The sequence below is a fragment of the Staurois parvus genome, unplaced genomic scaffold, assembly GCF_062004578.1.
Source record: "Staurois parvus isolate SC_StPar_1 unplaced genomic scaffold, SC_StPar_1.0 ptg000288l, whole genome shotgun sequence".
NCBI classification, from domain to species: domain Eukaryota; kingdom Metazoa; phylum Chordata; class Amphibia; order Anura; family Ranidae; genus Staurois; species Staurois parvus.
In genome coordinates, this window is record NW_028318084.1 from 2353123 (window position 1) to 2373509 (window position 20387).

Below are 20387 nucleotides of genomic sequence, written 5' to 3' on the forward strand. Positions count from 1 at the left end.
GAGAATCTATGGGGCATTGCCAAGAGAAAGATGAGAGACATGAAACTGAACAATGCAGAAGAGCTGAAGGCCGCTATTGAAGCATCCTGGTCTTCCATAACACCTCAGCAGTGCCACAGGCTGATAGCTTCCATGCCACGCCGCATTGAGGCAGTAATTGCTGCAAAAGGGGCCCAAAGCAAGTACTGAGTTCATATGCATGCTTCTACTTTTCAGAGGTCTGATATTGTTCTATGTACAATCCTTGTTTTACTGATTGCATGTAATATTCTAATTTTCTGAGATTGTGGATTTGGGATTTTCATGAGCTGTAAGCCATAATCATCACAATGATGACAAATCACGGCTGGAACTATCTTGCTTTGCATGTAATGAGTCTATCTCATATATTAGTTTCACCTTTTAAGTTGCATTACTGAAATAAATGAACTTTTGCACGATATTCTAATTTTTCGAGTTTCACTTGTATTTTAAAGATTATCCTTGCAGTGCCGCCATTTTTCTCGCACTCCAAGAGACAAATGTTTGATTAGTCTCCAGGTAGAGGAATAGGCTGAAATAATTATTTCTTCTGCAGCAATCTGCCCTCTCCTCCACTCCTGGATATAGGCAAGCTATTGATGTCCTACATAATGTACATAAGGATGCCAAAAAGCCTGTGACCAGCGGAGTGGCTAAGGGAAGCTGGCTCAAGGGAGTAGATTTTCAACTAGGAGAAAGCTTGTAAGAGTAATGAATAGTTCTAAGAAGAAGAAGTATTTCTGCACATTCCTCTACTACTGGACTAAACAAACATTAAACCTTTGCAGAGAAAAGGAAAGAAGGGGAAAGGGAGAGGTGGGGTTAGAGTTAGGCTTTAAAATATATTTAATAGCATCTTCCTACAAAACTGTGATATAGTTCAATGTGAGATAAATAGAGAGATATAGAGAATACCTTCAGATTTTAATTCAGCTTTTTAAGTGTAGAAAGTATAACTATGTGCTTCTTAATGTATACGGTATACAGAAATATTTCAGAAATAAGATAGCAGCACCTGTGGCTGAATTTTAATGACAATTTTCTGGCACTGCTCCATAAGTCGGCTTTACAGAATTGCTTCTCACCCAAATTTCAGGTGGCTTGTGCTTGGGCTGCCAAATGTTTCAATATCCTCATTTAAACATATCGTACAATTCTTGTTATAACTATGCTTTCAAGTTTTCTAGTACAAATCATGTAAAGATTTTGTCATGTTCTGCTACATCCAGGGGCGGATTGACCATTTGGAAACTCGGGCACTGCCCGAGGGCCCGGGGTCAGTAGGGGTCCCCATGAGATGCCCCTGGTACCTTTTTCATAGGATTTGTTGTCTCCTCACCACCTGTTTTAACCCTGTAAAAATCAGCATCACCGCACCACAACCACGTGCAATACCCACACAGTTGTGGGCAGGGGTGGACTGACCATTTGGAAACTCGGGCACTGCCCGAGGGCCCGGGGTCAGTAGGGGGCCCCATGAGATGCCCCTGGTACCTTTTTCATAAGCTTTTTTGAGTTTGGGCAAGGACATAGGGGCCCCATGATCCTCTATTGCCCAAGGGCCCCATGAGTTATCAGTCCACCCCTGGTTGTGGGGTGACTTTAGTTCAACCTGGTGTACTTCCAGCTGCGGCAACAGCAAGTGTATACCCCCAGCTGCTGTTTCTGCAGCTAAAGGGGGTGGTAAAAGCAGCTCAATTGCATGGTTTTACCGCCTTGCAACCTCACAGGTGAACAGGCCCTTGGTTCATATCTGTGTGGCTGTGTGTAGAGCAGCCCGTTCATTTCAATGAGCTGCCTTACCCACAGAAATGCAGGGAAAGTTATCCCTGACCCTTGTTTTAAAATTGCACCACGCCAAAAACACTCCATGTTTGCCAATGTATGGGGTACCCCTAAAGAGCAGAGCATTTGTCTGCTTGTCACGATTTTGCGTACATTCCGCGACACACAGTAACGTGAACCAAATTATGGACAGTGGCGCCCCGACTGGAAAAAGGTTGAGAAACACTGGTTTAGAGAACATCTAGAAATTTTAATTTGCTTGAGCAGTACCCTAAAATTTGTAACTTTGGAATTCATCCAGAAAATTAACAAAGCACTCCCTGGTATGTGAGGGTGCCTAGGCGCTCCTGTGCATACCACCTCATCAATGTATATCTGCAATGTGAGGTCTGGGGCACCCAAATGTCTCAGGAGATTTGGAGTGAGATTTGGTGATATCACTTCTATGCTACTCAATGTTCTCATTGCTGGAGGCTGTGACATCAGGAAGCAAAGTCCTGCCTCTACCAAGATTACGGCCACACAGAGACACAGCGCAAAACAAGGCCTGGTAAGTCGGTAATGGGGGAAGATCGGCTGCAGGGAGACCGCAGGCAACACTGGTGACTAATTATTTAACCTCTGCACATTGTTTTAGAGCACAAGTTCCAGAGTTCAATTCCTCTTACCCTAGGTTCACACCTAAGCGTTTACGTTTGCAGGAATGCAGTACAGTCCATTTAACATGATTTCCTATGGGACACGTTCACATCTCCATGTTTTCACCCTATGCATTTTTTTGGAAAGGATCAGAGACTTTTTTAACGCAAAAAGTTGCGTTTTTGGTTCAATAGACTTTAACCACTTCCAGACCGGACACTTTTACCCCCTTCCTGACCAGGGCAATTTTCAGCTTTCATCGCTATAACACTTTGAATGACAATTGCGCGGTCATGCAACACTGTACCCATATGAATTTTTTACCATTTTTTTAGACAGATAAAGCTTTATTTTGAAAAAAAGTGGGGTTTTTTTATAAAATTTTGCAAATAAATATTTCATTATAAATCTTTGCCAAAATGTATTCCGTTATCTTTTTAGTAAAAAAAAAAATCCAAATTAGTTTATAACCAAAAATTATAATTTTTAAACTTTTTTTACATTTTTATTTTTTTATATTCTTATTTTTTTTTTTTTTTTTACATACTGTCACCCTAGCAGTACAGTGTCACCATGGTGACACTGTACTACTTGTGGGGGGTGGTGAAGATTTTTTTTTTTTTTACACTGATTGCTTTTACACCTATAAAGGATGTAAAAGTAATCATTTCTCTTTCTCTCTGTCTGCATTCTTGCAGCCATTGAGAACTACTGAGTGAGCTGTGATTGGTCACAGCTTGTCACATGGTACAAGGCTGGTGTGAATAGCCTTGTACCATGTGACCTCTGTGATCATTCACAGATTTCACACGTAGTAAGCAATGATGTCAGAAGTGACATCTTGCTTACTACTTTGCATGTGATCACTGATTGGCCAATCAGTGATCACATGATCAGGACCTCGTACAGAGGTCCCGTCCGATGATCGGTGTTTCACTGTGTCCAGAGGACACAGCAGGCACCGGATCGCGGTGCTGCGTGCTCCCAGGGAGCGCGCACAAGCAGGGTGCGGGGAGGCCGTTTATAAACGACCACCCGACTCTGCACTGCCACCGTCCTGCCATTTATATGCAATGGATGGTCGGGAAGTGGTTAATGGAAACACTGCAGAAAAGCATGTAGTGCGTTTTATTTCTGTGTTTTTCAGCATTTTTTATGCGTTTTAAATCTGCCTAGCAACAAGAAAAATTTAAAAAATGGCAAAAAAAATGGCAAAAACGCAAAACACATCGCAAAATGCAATGCAGAAACGGGTCAAAGGCAACCTGCATAGGTGTGAACCTAGTCTAAATGTTTAGGAAATACACCTTGTCTCAATCAATCCTTTCAACTCCCTGATCCTGCCTATCCTTATACTATCTGTTAAACCCGCATGTTCCTCCCGGTAATGTCATCACCACGACTCATCATTGAAGGAAAGGCTGGCTATGTGATATGTATTAGCATTTACCCTGAACAGAGTAGAAATGGTGATATGGGGGCCATGAAAATAGAATGCTGTATGTATCGAAAGAAGCTTTTAGAAATTGAGCAATAATTTTTAAATGACCTTTTCTAACCACTCAACACCCTGAAATGTCTACTCTTGGAATATCAGTTACATCCATATGTTGCTCCTTGTAATGTCATTAACACAACTCATCATTGAAGTAAAGACTGGCTATGTGATAATTATCTGTATTTAACCTGAACAGAGTAGAGATGATGATGTGGATAACATGAAAAAAGCATGTCGGACGTATCGAGAGAAACATTTAGTAATCGAGCAACATTTGCTGGAGCAACAAGCTGGCTGCTTCAATATCCTCACAAGTGAAGAAAGGTAAGTCTGTTTCACACTGCATAGAGATTAGGGTACTACAAAAATCTCCTATAGATCAGGGTTCACCATTATCCAATCCACACATTTTCCTAATTATAATAAATGATATGTTATAAGTAAAGAGGGGAAACATTTAAAAATGGTCTCTGTCACAGTCGTGCATACAAGAGCCAGGCACGGCTCTCACTGTATTAAGAAGTCTTCATGTATCCCCTCATTCCCCCTCCCTCAGGAATGTGATCAGCGTGTGATGCTGAGCCCCTGCCTAACAATTCTTTGCCAAATAAGGCTTGGCTTGTCCGTTGTGGTTAGAGATGCCCCGTTGATTTTGGGTAGAAAAAAGAAACTGTTATGTTTTGTGTGTAGTCAGAGCAGTGAGGACTGTCTGCGATATAATATCTAGCAGACAGAAAGCAAAGGAGAATCTCGCTGCAACAATGAAACCGAGTGCGAGACCAGAAATCCCTTTTAAGCTCATCAGACTTGAAACTGCTTAACCCCAGGCATCTTTGTGGGCAAGTACTTATTTACCTAAACTCCTTTCTGTTATCTGTTTGCTTTGCTTTTGTGCTCTGTATATTTATATATATATTGGTTACATCTTTTTTCAGTAAATATTTCTACTGCACCCTTTTGACCTTTTTTAGTAATAAATCTTACTTTCTGAAAGCGTTGGACTGTTTCTATAGTTGTTTAATGTGATTTACGAATCCCTGGCACTGAAGAGCGCTACTATGAGTGTTTAACCCTCTGTATAACCGGTCTGTTGAGATAGCGGTATACTGTCGATTAACCAATGATCCTAATGTATTGCTCAGTTCCCTCTTTCTCTGTATAAAAAGGAGGTAGTGGCAGTGTGAAGGGTTAATTGCGTAATTAACCTGATCCAGTAACAATCGTATTCAGGCTGCCAGAACGTCGATTGTGGTCCAATTAGCTGGAAAATCGGTGTGCAGGGTGCAGCTGGGTGTGGCATTGTTATGCACGTGATATCGCGGTTTTAAATTGGCTAGTCCTTCGGTCACGAGTTTGGTGAGAAGGGCTGGGGTCTGACGCCGTGCTTGTTACAGTCTCCACACTTGATTCTTGAGCTTACACATACCTGAGTTCCTAACCGACCAAGCTGTTCTACAGGCATGGTGACTTTGTATGCAGTTCCCATTATGCCCTTCCTACAGAATGTGTTTAAAAAGTAGAGAACGTTACATCCCTATCCATTGCCATATGTGAACACATGCTTCTACAGTAGTTGTGGTTGCCTGCCCCAGCAAAGAAAAAAATGTAATCTTAGCTGAAAGAACTAGGTGTGATTACCTCGTATACATACAATGTGTCAGAATTCACCATAATAAAGTAGATACTTTACATGGCTACCTACTAATATGAGTACATGACTCCTAAAACCATAATATGTGTTAATACAAAATGGATTAGGAAAGTGTATTTAGCTTCATGTATGATTAATTTAATGCAGGAACTTCTACTATAGATGTCTTACAATCACAAGACAAGCTGAAAATAGGCATTTGAGTAGTCTTGATTTGCATCATAATCTGAACTCCCTCATTTAAAGTAGTAGTTAGCTACTTGTTCTGTAATGTTGAAGATATTTTGTAGCTTACCAAGCGACTTCTTCATCCACTATTACTAGATATACTGTGATGGATATGGTAAAATGCCTATTTGGTTTCCTATTGAATGAATATATATATATATATATATATATATACGTTTTTCTACACATTTTTGTACATATTTACTTTTATACTTTAATACTATTTCTTTCTTCATATTTATAAATGTTTAGTATGAATACATATGTTGTGTGAATATTTTCTGCCTGCTGGGCTTTGTGGTACTTTAAGAAATCCTTGCTTAAGAAATGTTTGCTCACACGCACCGACCCCCCCCCCCCTCCCATCGTGCCAACTTGAGACAAAGGAATGTTTTTCTTTCTATAAGATAAGACTTGGAAGAAGATCACACCTATACCATGAGGGAGATTGTTTTCATGTGGAAATGACCAATCAAAGACTAATATAATGCGTATGCTGTTGTCACATGACTCTCGCATCATTCTGCATATATAAGTTCACTTTCTCATTATAATAAACTAGAAGTGTTCATAGACTGAACTTGTGTGTCAGCGTGAGTCTTTTCCAGTGTGCGCACATTCCAAAGCTAGCTAGGAAAGATTAATTAGGACAGGAGCAGATAATCAACGGACATTTTTTAGTCCTCTTCTAAATCAATACCATGACCCTGATTAACTGAGAATGTATACAAGCATTCCACTTAACCATTTGTGGACCGCCTACTGCGGCCAGCCTGAGCCAGATCACGTACATATACACGATCTGGCATTTCTGGGTAGGGGGCGCGTGTGAGCACCTGCTGCCTGTCGGTGCTGTCATTTCCTACAGCACAAGCCAATCAATGATAATTTACCAACCAATATTTTATGACCAGGACCTGCTAATTGGCTTAACGAATGGCAGGTCAGAGCCCTGTGTTTACTAACATCTAATAGTAAAAGCACACATTACACATTTTTATGCACACAGTTTGATTGCCCCTAGATGTTAAGCCCTTCCCAGCCAGTATCATTAGTGATAGTACAGTGACAGTATATAGTATTAGCACTTATCACTGTTATAGTGTCACTGGAGATGTCAGTGTCATTTAGTTAGTTCCCACCCAGAGTCAGTTAGTGTCAGATTGCCCCCCCCCACTATCACAGTCCCACTATAAGTTGCTGATCACCACCAGTACTAGTATATACTGTGTGTATAGTATGTATATATATATATATATATATATATATATATATATATATATATAAAAAATTTGTAGACGCTATAACATTTGCAAAAAACAATTAATATACACTTTTTGGGATTTTTTTTTTTTCAAAGTGTCAGGAATGGACTTGCCAATAGTGGTGGGACTCACCTGCCTTGTGGGTTGCAGTATCAGGACTGGCCAGCAAGTGCTCTCAGCAACCAGAGGCTCACTCCTGCAGTCAGCCAAAACAGCTGAGGCTGATTGCAGGAGGTGCATACAAGGAATGGCCACACTTGCAATCAGGGCCTTGGTGTATGTTTCCCAAGAGCCCCTGTACCTGCATCCTGTCTGCTTCCTGTCTGATCCTGCTTGATCCCTGACTCTGATTGAACACCGCCTGTCCTGACCTCTGCTATTCTTGACCACTCTCCAGTCTGCTCCTTTGGTACCTTGTCCACCTGACTACGCTCTGCCTGCTCCTTTGTACCTTGCTGCCCATTTGCTACGGACCCGGCCTGCCCAGCTACGCTTAGTATTGTTCTTTTGTTATCTGTTGGGGGTTTTGGTTTGGTTCGTTTGCACTGTCTTTATGTTTTAGTATTGCACTGCGTTTATGTATTGTTAGTGTTAATAAATTATATTGTTATAACATATCTGAAGCCTGCGTTTCCCTGTGTCAGTTCACACACCTCTGGTCATACCCGGAGCCCTGACACAAAGACATGTAACAGAATACATTTTTGCTTAAACTTATGAAGAAATTCGATTTTTTGTTTTAATCGGATAGGTTTTATAACAAGAATAGCAAATGCAATTCTTTTGTTTATATAATAAAAAGTAAACAACCCCGTGGTGATCAATTACCAGCAAATGAAAGCTCTATTTGTGTGAAAACAATTATCTAAATTTCATGTGGGTACAGCATTGCATGACCGCACAATTGGCAGTTAAAGTAGCACAGTGCCGAATAAAAAAAAATGCCCTGGTCATGAAGGGGGTAAAAGCAACTGAGAACAACAGTAACTCAGCCACGAAGTGGTAGGCCACATAAAATGACAGAGCGGGGTCAGCGCATGCTGAAGTCACCAAATGTCCGCAGAGTCAATAGCCAAAGAACTCCAAACTTCATGTGACTTTCAGATTAGCACAACAACAGTGCATAGAGAGCTTCATGGAATGGGTTTCCATGGCCGAGCATCCAAGCTTCACATCACCAAGTGTTCCCTGAAGTGACGAATCACGCTTCTCTGTCTGGCAATATGATAGATGTGTCTGGGTTTGGCGGTTGCCAGGAGAACGATACTTGCCTGACTGCATTGTGCCAATGTAAAGTTTGGTGGAGGGGGGATTATGGTGTGGGTTTTTCTTCTCAGGGGTTGGGCTTGGCCAGTGAAGGGAACTCTTAAGGCATCAGTATACCAAGACATTTTGGACAATTTCATGCTCCCAGATCTGTGGGAACAGTTTGGGGATGGCCCCTTCGTGTTCCAACATGACTGCACGCCAGTGCACAAAGCAAGGTCCATAAAGACTTGGATTAGGGGTGAAGGAACTTGACTGTCCTGCACAGAGTCCTGAACTCAACCCCATAGAACACCTTTGGGATGAATAAGAGTGGAGACTGCGAGCCAGGCCTCCTCCCCCGACATCAGTGCCTGACCTGACAAATGTGCTTCTGGAAGAATGGTCAAACATTCCCATAGACACCCTCCTAAACCTTGTGGATGGCCTTCCCAGCAGAATTGAAGCTGTTATAGCTACAAAGGGTGGGCCAAGTCAATATTGAACCCTACGGGCTAAGACTGGGATGCCATTAAAGGTCATGTGTGTGTAAAGGCAGGCGCCCCAATACTTTTGGAAATATAGTGTATGTTCATGACCATATTTTGTCAATAGTGTCACTCAAGATTCTTGGTGCGGTGTTCAAATTATGGGATTGTTGGGCGTTCAGACGAATGCCCACAAGCGACCACAATAGTTCAGAGCTTTGAGATTGGCGAATGGTCTGGGTTTGGTTTGAACCCAGGTCCAAACAAAACCTGCATCTAATCAATAATTTACCCCTGTGCCCACATAACCCTATGAAAAGCTTATACACATATCTTCTGTCTCAGATTTGCTTAGGCTGTGAACACTGCGGCATGACTTTCTCTCACAATCTGGAATTGGCTGCTAATTAATTATATTTGTGGGACTTCATTGGTGCTGTAGAATTATGGGACTTTAAAACAGCATTATATTTTAACACCAACAGCACTTGCTTTGGTGGGTACATATGTTTTCTTTTTTGTTTTTGTCTAACCAATAGATAGCTTTAAACTAACAATATTTATCAACTGTACTACATAAACAGTCCTGTTGCTGCAAGTTCAAATTTTATCAGGCCAAGTCTGCTAAGTATCAAACCGAAATCTCTGTGTATCCCCAAAGAAAAGTAAATCTTTCACCCTTGAAAGTACAAATATAAACCTTTTCTACAATCCTTCCCACAGAACTTGAATTATTTACTACAAATTCCCTAAATAAATTCAATAAAATCAAAAAAATGTCCACATTATAAAGTCCACAGAATATCCACACTAATCAGTCTTCCCAAAGGTGACAAGTATCCAATTCACCACTTCAAGTCCAAGATACCTCAAAAAAATATATAAACTGAATATAGTGCATTATCTTTAAAATCATAAAATCTTTATTTTTATATCAATAAAATAACATAAATGCTCAATTTTATTAAAAAGTTCCTATGCTCACTTCCCTGAAAGGGAGTGATTTACACATTATATCACGAGTTGGGTTTTGCGAACCATATCAACCTCAGGAGTGGGGTATATAGGTGGGCTCACCTCATACACATTGTTTATAATACTGTATAATTTGGGATTTATTTTATTTATATGAAATAATTATTTTTGTCACGAGTGGTTTTTGCATGATTTCACAGAATATTTTATGATTTGAAAGATAATGCACTATATTCAGTTTATATATTTTTTTGAGGTATCTTGGACTTGAAGTGGTGAATTGGATACTTATCACCTTTGGAAGACTGATTAGTGTGGATATTCTGTGGACTTTGTAATGTGGACATCTTTTTGATTTTTTTAAATTTATTTGGGGAATTTGTAGTAAAGAATTCAAGTTCTGTGGGAAGGATTGTAGAAGAAGTCTGCTAAGTAGTCTGCTAAATACTTGATTTGGTGTTTCTTCTTTTGTTTTTTAGGGAACAAATTAGAAGACTGCATTTGTTACGTCAAGATGTCCTTAAAGAAGCAACAGAATTGGAATTTAACTTGGATGAAAGAGCACGCCATGTTAAAGAAACTATTTCAGTGGTATGTACAATATGTGATCAATGTCATAGCCTTGTATAGTAAAAATATGCATTTTTTGTTTGCAAATGTAGCTATATTCTAGATTCCAAACACATAGAATTTCCTATCTGGATTATTTGGATGTGACAGCATACATTATATTGACTTTTCCAGTATACCCTGGGTAAAATAACTATTTGATCCCCTGCAGATTTTCTAAGTTTTTTAACTTACAAAGACATGAAGGGGTTTATTTACTAAAGCTGGAGAGTCCAAAATCAGACTACCTTCTGCATAGAAACCAATCAGTTTCTAACCTCAGCTTGTTCAATGAAGCTTTGGCAATGAAACCTGGAAGCTGATTGGTTTCTATGCAGAAGGGAATCTGATTTTGGACTCTCCAGCTTTAGTAAATAAACCCCTAAGGGTCTATAATGTTTATCATAGGTGTATTTTAAATGATAAAGACAGAATATCAACCATGATACAAATGTTATAAATTGAGTTGCAGTTCAGTAAGTAAAATAAGTATTTGATGAACCAAATATACCACCAAGCCAACAAAAGAGTGGCTCAAGAAGAAGCACCTTACGGTCATGGAGTGGCCTAGTCAGTCTCCAGAACTTAATCGTATAGAAAATGTATGGAGGGAGCTGAAACTTCGAGCTACCAAGTGACAGCCAAGAAACCTTAAGGATTTAGAGAAGATCTGTAAAGAAGAGTGGACCAAAATCCCTCCTGAGATGTGTGCAAACCTGGTAACCAACTGCAAGAAATGTCTTACCTCTGTGCTTGCCAACAAGGGTTTCTCCACCAAGTACTAAGTGATAGTTAATAAATGATTACCGCGCTCTAATACTATCATATCAATGAAAAGTGCAGAGTGCATGTGCAAACTGAAATATTGTATTAAAAGTTTTTTTAAATTATTTAGCAACTCATGATTTAATTTTCCTTATCAAATTAAATTGTGATCACCAAATGTGTAATATCTATGTAAGGTGTACAAAAATGTAATACGTATAATCAATATATTATAACTAATTTCAATATATAATCAATATACATAAAAATCAATATATAAAATAAAAATTTAAATTTAAAAAAGTAAAAAATTAATTCATAAAGTCCAATGTGCAACTGTGCAAAAAATAATAAATGCGTTCCATCAAAAAATAATAAATGTGTTCCATCAAAAAATAATAAATGTGTTCCATAAAAAAATAAATACTCTCCTTCCAATTAGTTTGTAGTAAGGTAGCTGGGATCTTGCAGCTTCTCTATGAGCCTGTATAAGTATAAGGGTTTCTCCCTCCTTGGTCCACTCCTTACCCCTAAATATCCTCGTATAACCCATGCAAGAAAGGAAATGAGAAATATGGTGCCTTATCCAAGAGGTATAGAAATAACCTTTAATGTGCTCCCATATTGCACTCACAATTAATCAATAACAATGCGCTTTGTATAATCAATAGACCGCCACATGCGGTACAGATCAGACTCGTGGGTGTGTTAACACACACCGTCAGTACTCGCCATGTTGTTGGTCAGATGCGTGGTGACGTCACTGCCCCTCCCCAGTGCGTTGCGCCACATTGGACTTTATGAATTAATTTTTTACTTTTTTACATTTTTATTTTTATATATTGATTTTTATGTATATTGATTATATATTGACATTAGTTATAATATATTGATTATACTTATTACATTTTTGTACACCTTACATAGGTATTACACATTTGGTGACACTTTGTGTGATCACAATTTAATTTGATAAGGAAAATTAAATCATGAGTTGCAAAATAATTAAAAAAAAATTTGAATACAATATTTGAGTTTGCACATGCACTATGCACTTGTCATTGATATGATAGTATTAGAGCGCGGTAATCATTTATTAACTATCATATATTGAGCGCACAACATATGAGGGTGGGCAAGTAAACCAGCGACCTAATACACTTACTCATTTGTAAACTCCAGTGGCTCACAAGTTTATTTACTTAATTATCAAGTACTAAGTGATGTTTTGTATGTTTTGTATTTTGTATGTTAGGGATCAAATATTTTACTCACTGAAATGCAAGGAGCTCTAGACCAAGGGCAATTGATGGTTATTTTCTATTTCTTCCATTTGCGAACATTCACTCCAACAGTAGTCTCCTTCTCGCCAAGCTTCTTCCTAATGGTCTTGTAGCCCATTCCAGTCTTGTCCAGGTCTACAATTTTGTCCTGGGCGTGTTGTGGAAGAGATTTGTTTACATTTTCTATTTATGATTATTCAGTATAATTTTATAGATCATGTTCTGTGTATTATTACAGCAACTTGAACAGGTTTTGGAAGAACAGTCAAGGCTCTGTTCTGAACTTGAGTTTTCTGACTTGGAATCAGAAAGCAGTGCTGAAGGACACAACAGCAATCTCTACAAAAGCCAAAGTGTTCCTTCTACTTCAGCTTTGAGTGTTCCTGAAGAAGATCCTGAAATCAAGACTAATTTAGAAACAAGCATACAATCACAGAAAATAGACTTTAACACTATTCTACTAAATGTAAGTTAATAATATAATAATACATTACACAATACGCAAAAGAGATATTTGTGAAAGTAGGCTTCATATTAAAAGTTCAGTATAGATATGCAATCTTCACAATCTAATGTACTTCTGTTTTCTGATTAACAAATGTTAACCAGCATGTCATTTGGTACAGCAACATATGAGCAGATAGAAAGTGTATAGTGGTACTTGTAATACTCATGGTGAAGTCCCATGAGTGCCTCCAACCAGGATACTTCGTTGCCATGTTGTTTTCTGTTAGAGCACCTAGTTATCTAAATCACTTTCCACATCTAAATCTGTTGCACAGCCCTCACATAGTGAGGCCTCTGGACATAGCAAAGGTAGATCTCTAATGTGACCATCATGTATGACCCTGTTTCTGAAAGCTCATCTAGTGAGCAAGGCCAGTCAGACTGAAGCACTGGGAGCTATCTCACCGTTATTACCACTGGGTGCCGTTTTTTAAATTTCCTGCCTCTGCCATCTTCATTGTGGTAAGGATTAAGACTTGGGCACAGGGGTGGACTGACAACTCATGGGGCCCCAGGGCAATAGGGGATCATGGGGCCCCTGTGTCCTCTCCCACACCCAAAAAAGCCTATGAAAAAGACAATAAAAGGTACCAGGGGCATCTCATGTGGCCCCCTACTGACCTCGGGTCCTCGGGCAGTGCCTTAGTGCACAAATGGTCAGTCCGCCCTTGCTTGGGCAGTGAGCACTGATGTCATCTTCTACATGAAGCACGATACATGCACGCTATGCATTTTCTTTCCACCTATTTGGTCTAGAGGAAGCACCATTCTACTGCTGCGCTATCAAGTGGACCCAGATTTTGGCTTCTGTTCCACTACCTGCTTACAGTGACTTGGTTACCTGCCTGAAATCTCAAGGCACCCTTTAAAATTCTGCACAATCTCAAGGCACCCCATTCTAAATTGTAAAAAAACCTATTCTACATATATCCACACATAGTACACCCAACATTAGAGGTGATGTATTCTTCCAAAGCAAATATACCTTTGCACACTGGTACTGACTAGTATTCCAGTGTGTCTCTCTCAGTTTTGATCCCTCACTCTGCTTATGTGACTCCAGTGCTGACAGAGAAGGCAAGGGAGGGGCAAACAAGGATGATGTGCATGCGCCTGATGTCCTCCTTATCAACTGATGATGTATTTGGTTGGGACACCGGAAGCTAGAAGGTCATAAAAGTGCACAATGAAAACCTGTGGCTTTGTGTACTAAAAGGCAGGATTGATCCGCCTACTGGCTTGTATACAATTTATGGGCAGTTTTTAGGCATTTTGCCAAGGCACCCCTGAAGAAGCCTGAAGGCACTCCACGGTGCCTGGGCACCCTGGTTGAAAATAGCTGATCTATGTTTTGTACTAAGGTAATAGGTACAGAAGCTGCTAACGACTCTAGTAAGCCTTTGACATTAAGGTGTGTTCTCACCTCTACGAGTGGGAGGCCTGTTGAAACATTCATATGGGTCCCTTGGTATCTAGCCACCTTGGTTTTGGATGATCATAATACTCCATTTAGCCCACTAATTACTTGGAGGCAACATATTTTTAAGCTACCTTGCAGCATCATTCATTTGCTGCTTCATGTAGCTGTTTCCCAGGCCTCCCTGGGTTCCCTGCACTCTGGGACCCCCTATTCCTCTCTTAGTAGGAATTTACTCAATGAAGTTATTCTCCTTCTCAAGGAAATCCTGTATCTTTGGCTAATGCTAATCCTTGGTATCCTTCTTCCCAGAGGGATCTTCTGAGCTGCAGAGCCAGTTGAGACCATTTATATTGTACACCACTTGAATGAAGAATTTATTGTACAAATATATCAATGGCTAATGAGTACTGGAGGGGAATACCTGTACAACTGGGACAAATAAATTGATGTGTCTATCAGCAACCCAGTTGTAATGTATTCATGTGATTATAATAACATACTTTTTTTTATAGAATACTGTAAATCTTTTCCTGGGTACCTAAAAAGTCCATCATTCTTTAATGCTCGTGTTTGGTTAAATCTGCTGTAGAAACTTGCATCAAACAGTGCTGTTTAACCACATGCCGCCCAGCTACTGTAGAAATGTGTGTTTTTAAAACAGGTAGGGGGCGCGTGCGAGGCGCGCCGCCGCCCTACCTGTCCCGCCGATCACAGCCGCGGATGTCAGTCGTTACTGGCTATGTCCCAGCGATCGGCGGTAATCGCTGACAGAGAGCACAGCTGCAGTAGCTGTGCTTTCTGTCAGTTCCCTGACAGCTCCAGGACATGCTGATCGGGACAGAAGAGTTTCTCTCTCCCGATCAGCGGTGTTCCCTGCAGTACACACCCCCGCCCCCTAGTAAAACACTCCTCCTCACACAGTTAACCCTTTCCCTGAATAATAAATTTAACCCCTATCTCCCCAGTGCCATTAGTACAGTGTCAGTGTTTTTTTTTTTGCACTGATCACTGTATTGGTGTCACTGGGGATGTCAGTGACCCCAAGTCAGTACCCCCCAATGTCAGAATGTCCGCCGCAGTCCCGCAGTCCCACCATAAGTCGCTGATCGCCGCCATTATTAGTATAAAAAAACCCTAAAAATCCCAGTATCTTTCCCGCCATTTGTAAACGCTATAACTTTCACGTAAACCAATTAATTTACACATATTGGGGTTTTTTTTTAGCAAAGACATGTCGCAGAATGCATTTTGGCAGAAATTTATGACTAAATTTGATTTTTAAATTTTTTTTTTACTGAACATGTTTGATAGCAAAAAGTCCAAAATATAGTTTTTTTTCCTCAAAATTGTCAGCCTTTTTTTTTATAGCGCAAAAAATAAAATCCACACAGGCAATCAAATACCACCAAAAGAAAGCTCAATTTGTGGGGAAAAAAAGGATGTAAATTTCATTTATGTACCATATTGCATGACCGCGCAATTGTCCATTAAACTAGCACAGCGCTGTATAGCAAAAAAATGGCGTAAATTGCAGTATCTATACCATAGTTTGTAGACGCTATAACTTTCACACAAAGCAATCAATATACACTTATTGGGATTTTTTTTTACCAAAAACATGGAGCAGAATACATTTTGGCCTAAATTTATAACTAACTTTGAGTTTACTATATATTTTTTATAGCTGAAAGTAAAAAATATCGTTTTTCTTCAAAATTTTTGGCCTTTTTTTGTTTATAGCGTGAGAAATAAAAAGCACACAGGTGATCAAATACCACCGAAAGAAAGCTCTATTTGTGTGAAAAAAAGGATGTAAATTTCGTTTGGGTGCAGCATTGCATGACTGCGCAATTATTAGTTGAATTAGTGCAACGCCAAGTAGCAAAAAGAGGCGTGGTCATTAAGGGGGGTAAATCCTCTGGAGGGCAAGTGGTTAACTGCCAAATGTTTTTATATGCCAATAATTTTTTCATCCAATCATCAAATGTGATGTATTTTTGAATACTCTTGTGAAGAAAAAATAGTTGCGAAAAATGGGTTTAGTTGAAGGTTGTACCAAGCGTGTGTCATTTGACAAATCATTTTGTGCTAAAATCTATCACTCTTTCCCATCAGAAAGTTAAAAGGTTTGGGGGTCAGTAAAGATGTAACAATTTTTATCTTTGATGGGTGTGATAGTTATCTGAGAAGATGTTCGGAGTTAGAGGAAGGCAGGGAGAGCGGGAAGAAATTGTACAGAATGAAGAATGGAAAAAAGAGTCGGGGCACTTTGTCTTGCTGTTTCCATGTCTAAAACGACACATACTGACAATACTATACTGACGTATAAAACTGACTGTACTTAACCACTTCCAGTCCGGACACTTTTACCCCCTTCCTGACCAGGGCAATTTTCAGCTTTCAGCGCTATCACACTTTGAATGACAATTGCGCGGTCATGCAACACTGTACCCAAATGAATTTTTTACCATTTTTTTGAGACACATAAAGCTTTATTTTGGTGGTATTTATTCACCGCTGGGATTTTAATTTTTTTTGCTATGTAAATGAAAAAGTCTAAAAAATTTTTTAAAAAGTGTTTTTTTTATAAAATTTTGCAAATAAATAATATTTCATCATAAATCTTTGCCAAAATTTATTCCGTTATCTTTTTAGTAAAAAAAAAAAATCTAAATTAGTTTATAACCAAAAATTATAAATTTTAAACATTTTTTTTAATATTTTTATTTTATTTTTTATATTATTATTATTATTTTTTTTTTACATACTGTCACCCTAGCAGTACAGTGTCACCATGGTGACACTGTACTACTTGTGGGGGGTGATGAAGATTTTTTTTTTGGTTTGTTTTTTTACACTGATTGCTTTTACACCCATATAGGGTGTAAAAGCAATCATTTCTCTTTCTCTCTGGCTGCATTCTTGCACTCATTGAGAAGTACTGAGTGAGCTGTGATTGGTCACAGCTTGTCACATGGTACAAGGCTGTTGTGAATAGCCTTGTACCATGTGACCTCTGTGATCATTCACAGATTTCACACGTAGTAAGCAATGATGTCACAAGTGACCTCTTGCTTACTACTTTGCATGTGATCACTGATTGGCCATTTAGTGATCGCATGATCGGGACCTCGTACAGAGGTCCCGTCCGACGATCAGTGTTTTACTGTGTCCGGAGGACACAGCGGGCACCGGATCGCGGTGCTGCGCGCTCCCAGGGAGCGCGCACAGCTAGAAAAGGCGGGTGCCGTTTATGAACGGCAACCCGCCCCTACACTGCCACCGTCCGCCTGTTTATATACGCCGGTCGGGAAGTGGTTAAAAACTATTCTAGTGGCCATAATGCAATATTTTCCTGAAACACCACAATCAGGAAAATCCCAAATTATTACCCCTAGTTGGAGCTGACAGTCATTGGGAATACATAATATTAGGCACATTACTGACATTATTTGCAATGATGTGTGAACACAGCCATCACATTTTTGAGGTCCCGTCCGACGATCGCTATTTCACTGTGTCCGGAGGACACAGCGGGCAACGGACCGCGGTGCTGCGCGCTCCGAGGGAGCGCGCAGAAGCAGGGTGCGGGAAGGCCATTTATAAACGGCCACCCGACTCTGCACTGCCACCGTCCGGCCGTTTATATGCAACGGCCAGTCGGGAAGTGGTTAAAAAATGTCACACTGATCACATTTTAGGTATAATAAAGTACAGTAGCACAAAGCAATGCTATTCTCTCCAAACAACATGTTATATTAAATAAACATATACTTTTTTGTAGATCAAGAAAACCTTCAGAAGTTTCAACAACTGAAATGAAAAGAGGAAGCACACCCTGAAGAAGTCTTTATTACGGATGTCAGCACATCAGAAGACTTTGCCTGCTCTTGTGATAAAATGTATATGCCGATGACAGACAATGTGGGAACTATCCATACAAACCACCTGCTGAGAATACCCAAGAATCCATTTAGAGAGTCTCAGAGTCTGGGCACTGCAGACTCGTATACCTGCACTGAGAGAGCGACAATAAAACTTCATCATTAATGCTAAGTAGGAAGCACTATCTTCTGTTATATGGACGGTTTATGTCATTGCCGCTTCTCCATTGAAAACTATGCAGAGAGAGACAAGGTTTTTTAAAGACTAACACACTTTGATGTGATTTAATGTCATAAAGTAATCATATTAACACATATCTATTTAAAAAGACAGTCGATTTTCTTTAAAATAAGCTGTCCTGCGGGTTATCACCATTTTGCATTGTATCAGGGTTCTTTGTTCAGCTGGAATTCATAGATATATTTATAATTATAGGTAACTGTTTCTTTGAAGTGCTCATCAAATAATATAATATAATTAAGATACAAGAAAAAGTGAAAATTGAAAAAATAAACACTATTTAATATACAGAGCTGCATATAACTAGATCTGTTCACATGACAAAGGTATATTACCCACCGACACTATGTGATAATCCTAATGATATAATGTCTATAGGACAGCGCCTGTAGGTGGTTCGTATTTTGGTCGGTCCCTGCTGAACCAGTCGAGATTCAACCATCTATGGGCAGGCTGACTGTACCCAATTTGATTATTGTACGACTTTGGAACAACCAGCATGTTAGATTTTTACATGTGATTATTGCCAGAGGCTATTATAGTCACTAGCAGTAATCACTTTGTTCTCCCAGCTGGATCGGTTATTCGTGCCCCCTCCACCGGGAGAACTCAATAGCTCCATGAGAGGGATTCCCCCATCAACAGAGAATGTGTTGTTGGGGGAATCGAGCAATTTTCTAACCTGCAAATTTGAGATGGGCAGAAGGAGCATGCACTTGCAGCTGGTCACTACTGTCTATAGCCACCTTGAAGAACCTGACAAAAGCTTACAGCAGTGGTTCTCAACCTGTGGGTCACGACCCCTTTGGGGGTCGAATGACCCTTTCACAGGGGTCGCCTAAGACCATCGGGAAAACACATATTTCCGATGTGTAATGAACAGCTACTGTGTAGAAAGCAGCTACTGTGTAGAAAGCAGCTACTGTGTTGAAAGCAGCTACTGTGTAGAAAGCAGCAGTACTGGAGGTAAAACAACACTCATGAATTATAATTACTGGGTAAATAATTTCATGGTTGGGGGTGAACTGTATTAAAGGGTCGCGGCATTAGGAAGGTTGAGAACCACTGGCTTACAGTATCCAAACTAAACTGTATACATTCTGCATAAAGAATGCCTGACAAAGCAACGGGCAATACAATGCAGCATTTTTCAGACTACTTAAAACATAATGAAAAATGAAATCTATACAAAGTGCATATGCCTGCCATAGTATACGACAAGAAGGGCCACACTGCAGTTGAAACCTGGCAGGTCTGCATACCATGTTGTCTTTCTATGTCCAACCTACCGCTTTAACAAACACTAATGCATTGATGAGTTTTCACCTCTACCAGTGCCTGAAACATGTTAAAATGGCAAAGGGACAGGTCTTGATTTTCATTAAAACGATTTATGCTCTGCAATTGTTTTGTGAAAATAAAATGAACAGATTTTGGGTAGTTATACTTGCAGCAATTCAAATGCATGTTATGATTTTTGAAGCATTGCATAGGTGGACTAGGGGCCTACTCACACCATTATGTTGTAACTGAAGACATGTTCAAAGCACTCCAACATTAATCATTAAGTGTTCCTGCATGGCGACCACTTCCTGTTATCTCACATATATATTATTATTGCCAAATTTACCACCCTAACTCCTCCCACAGTTTTTACACTACATAGACAGTAATATACCGAAACGTGCGGATTGTTCCCGATTGGTGCGCTATTACTTTATGGAACGTTTCGCCGAATGGTTCACGAAATATCGCCGTTTTTGTGGTGAAATTGGTCCCATAGGAATGAATGGCGGAATGTTCAAAACTAGAGTGGGAGCTGACAAAAGCTAGAGTGTGAGCTGAAAAATCAGGACATGATTTCTAAACTGCCATCACTCCCT

General features: G+C 39.7%; 1 protein-coding gene across 5 annotated transcripts in view; it reads left to right on the forward strand.

The window, feature by feature from the left end:
• The window catches only part of ITPRID1 (ITPR interacting domain containing 1), a 255342-nt gene extending 235394 nt beyond the window's left edge, over nt 1–19948 (forward strand). For all 5 annotated transcript variants that reach the window (XM_089682393.1, XM_089682396.1, XM_089682397.1 and 2 more), the window contains 4 exons: nt 4140–4267; nt 10275–10386; nt 12691–12918; nt 18164–19948. In XM_089682393.1, coding sequence (XP_089538519.1) covers nt 4140–4267; nt 10275–10386; nt 12691–12918; nt 18164–18196 — 501 coding nt within the window. In that variant the 3' untranslated portion in view covers nt 18197–19948. The remainder of the gene's footprint in view (nt 1–4139; nt 4268–10274; nt 10387–12690; nt 12919–18163) is intronic.
• Nucleotides 19949–20387: the final 439 nt, after the last annotated feature.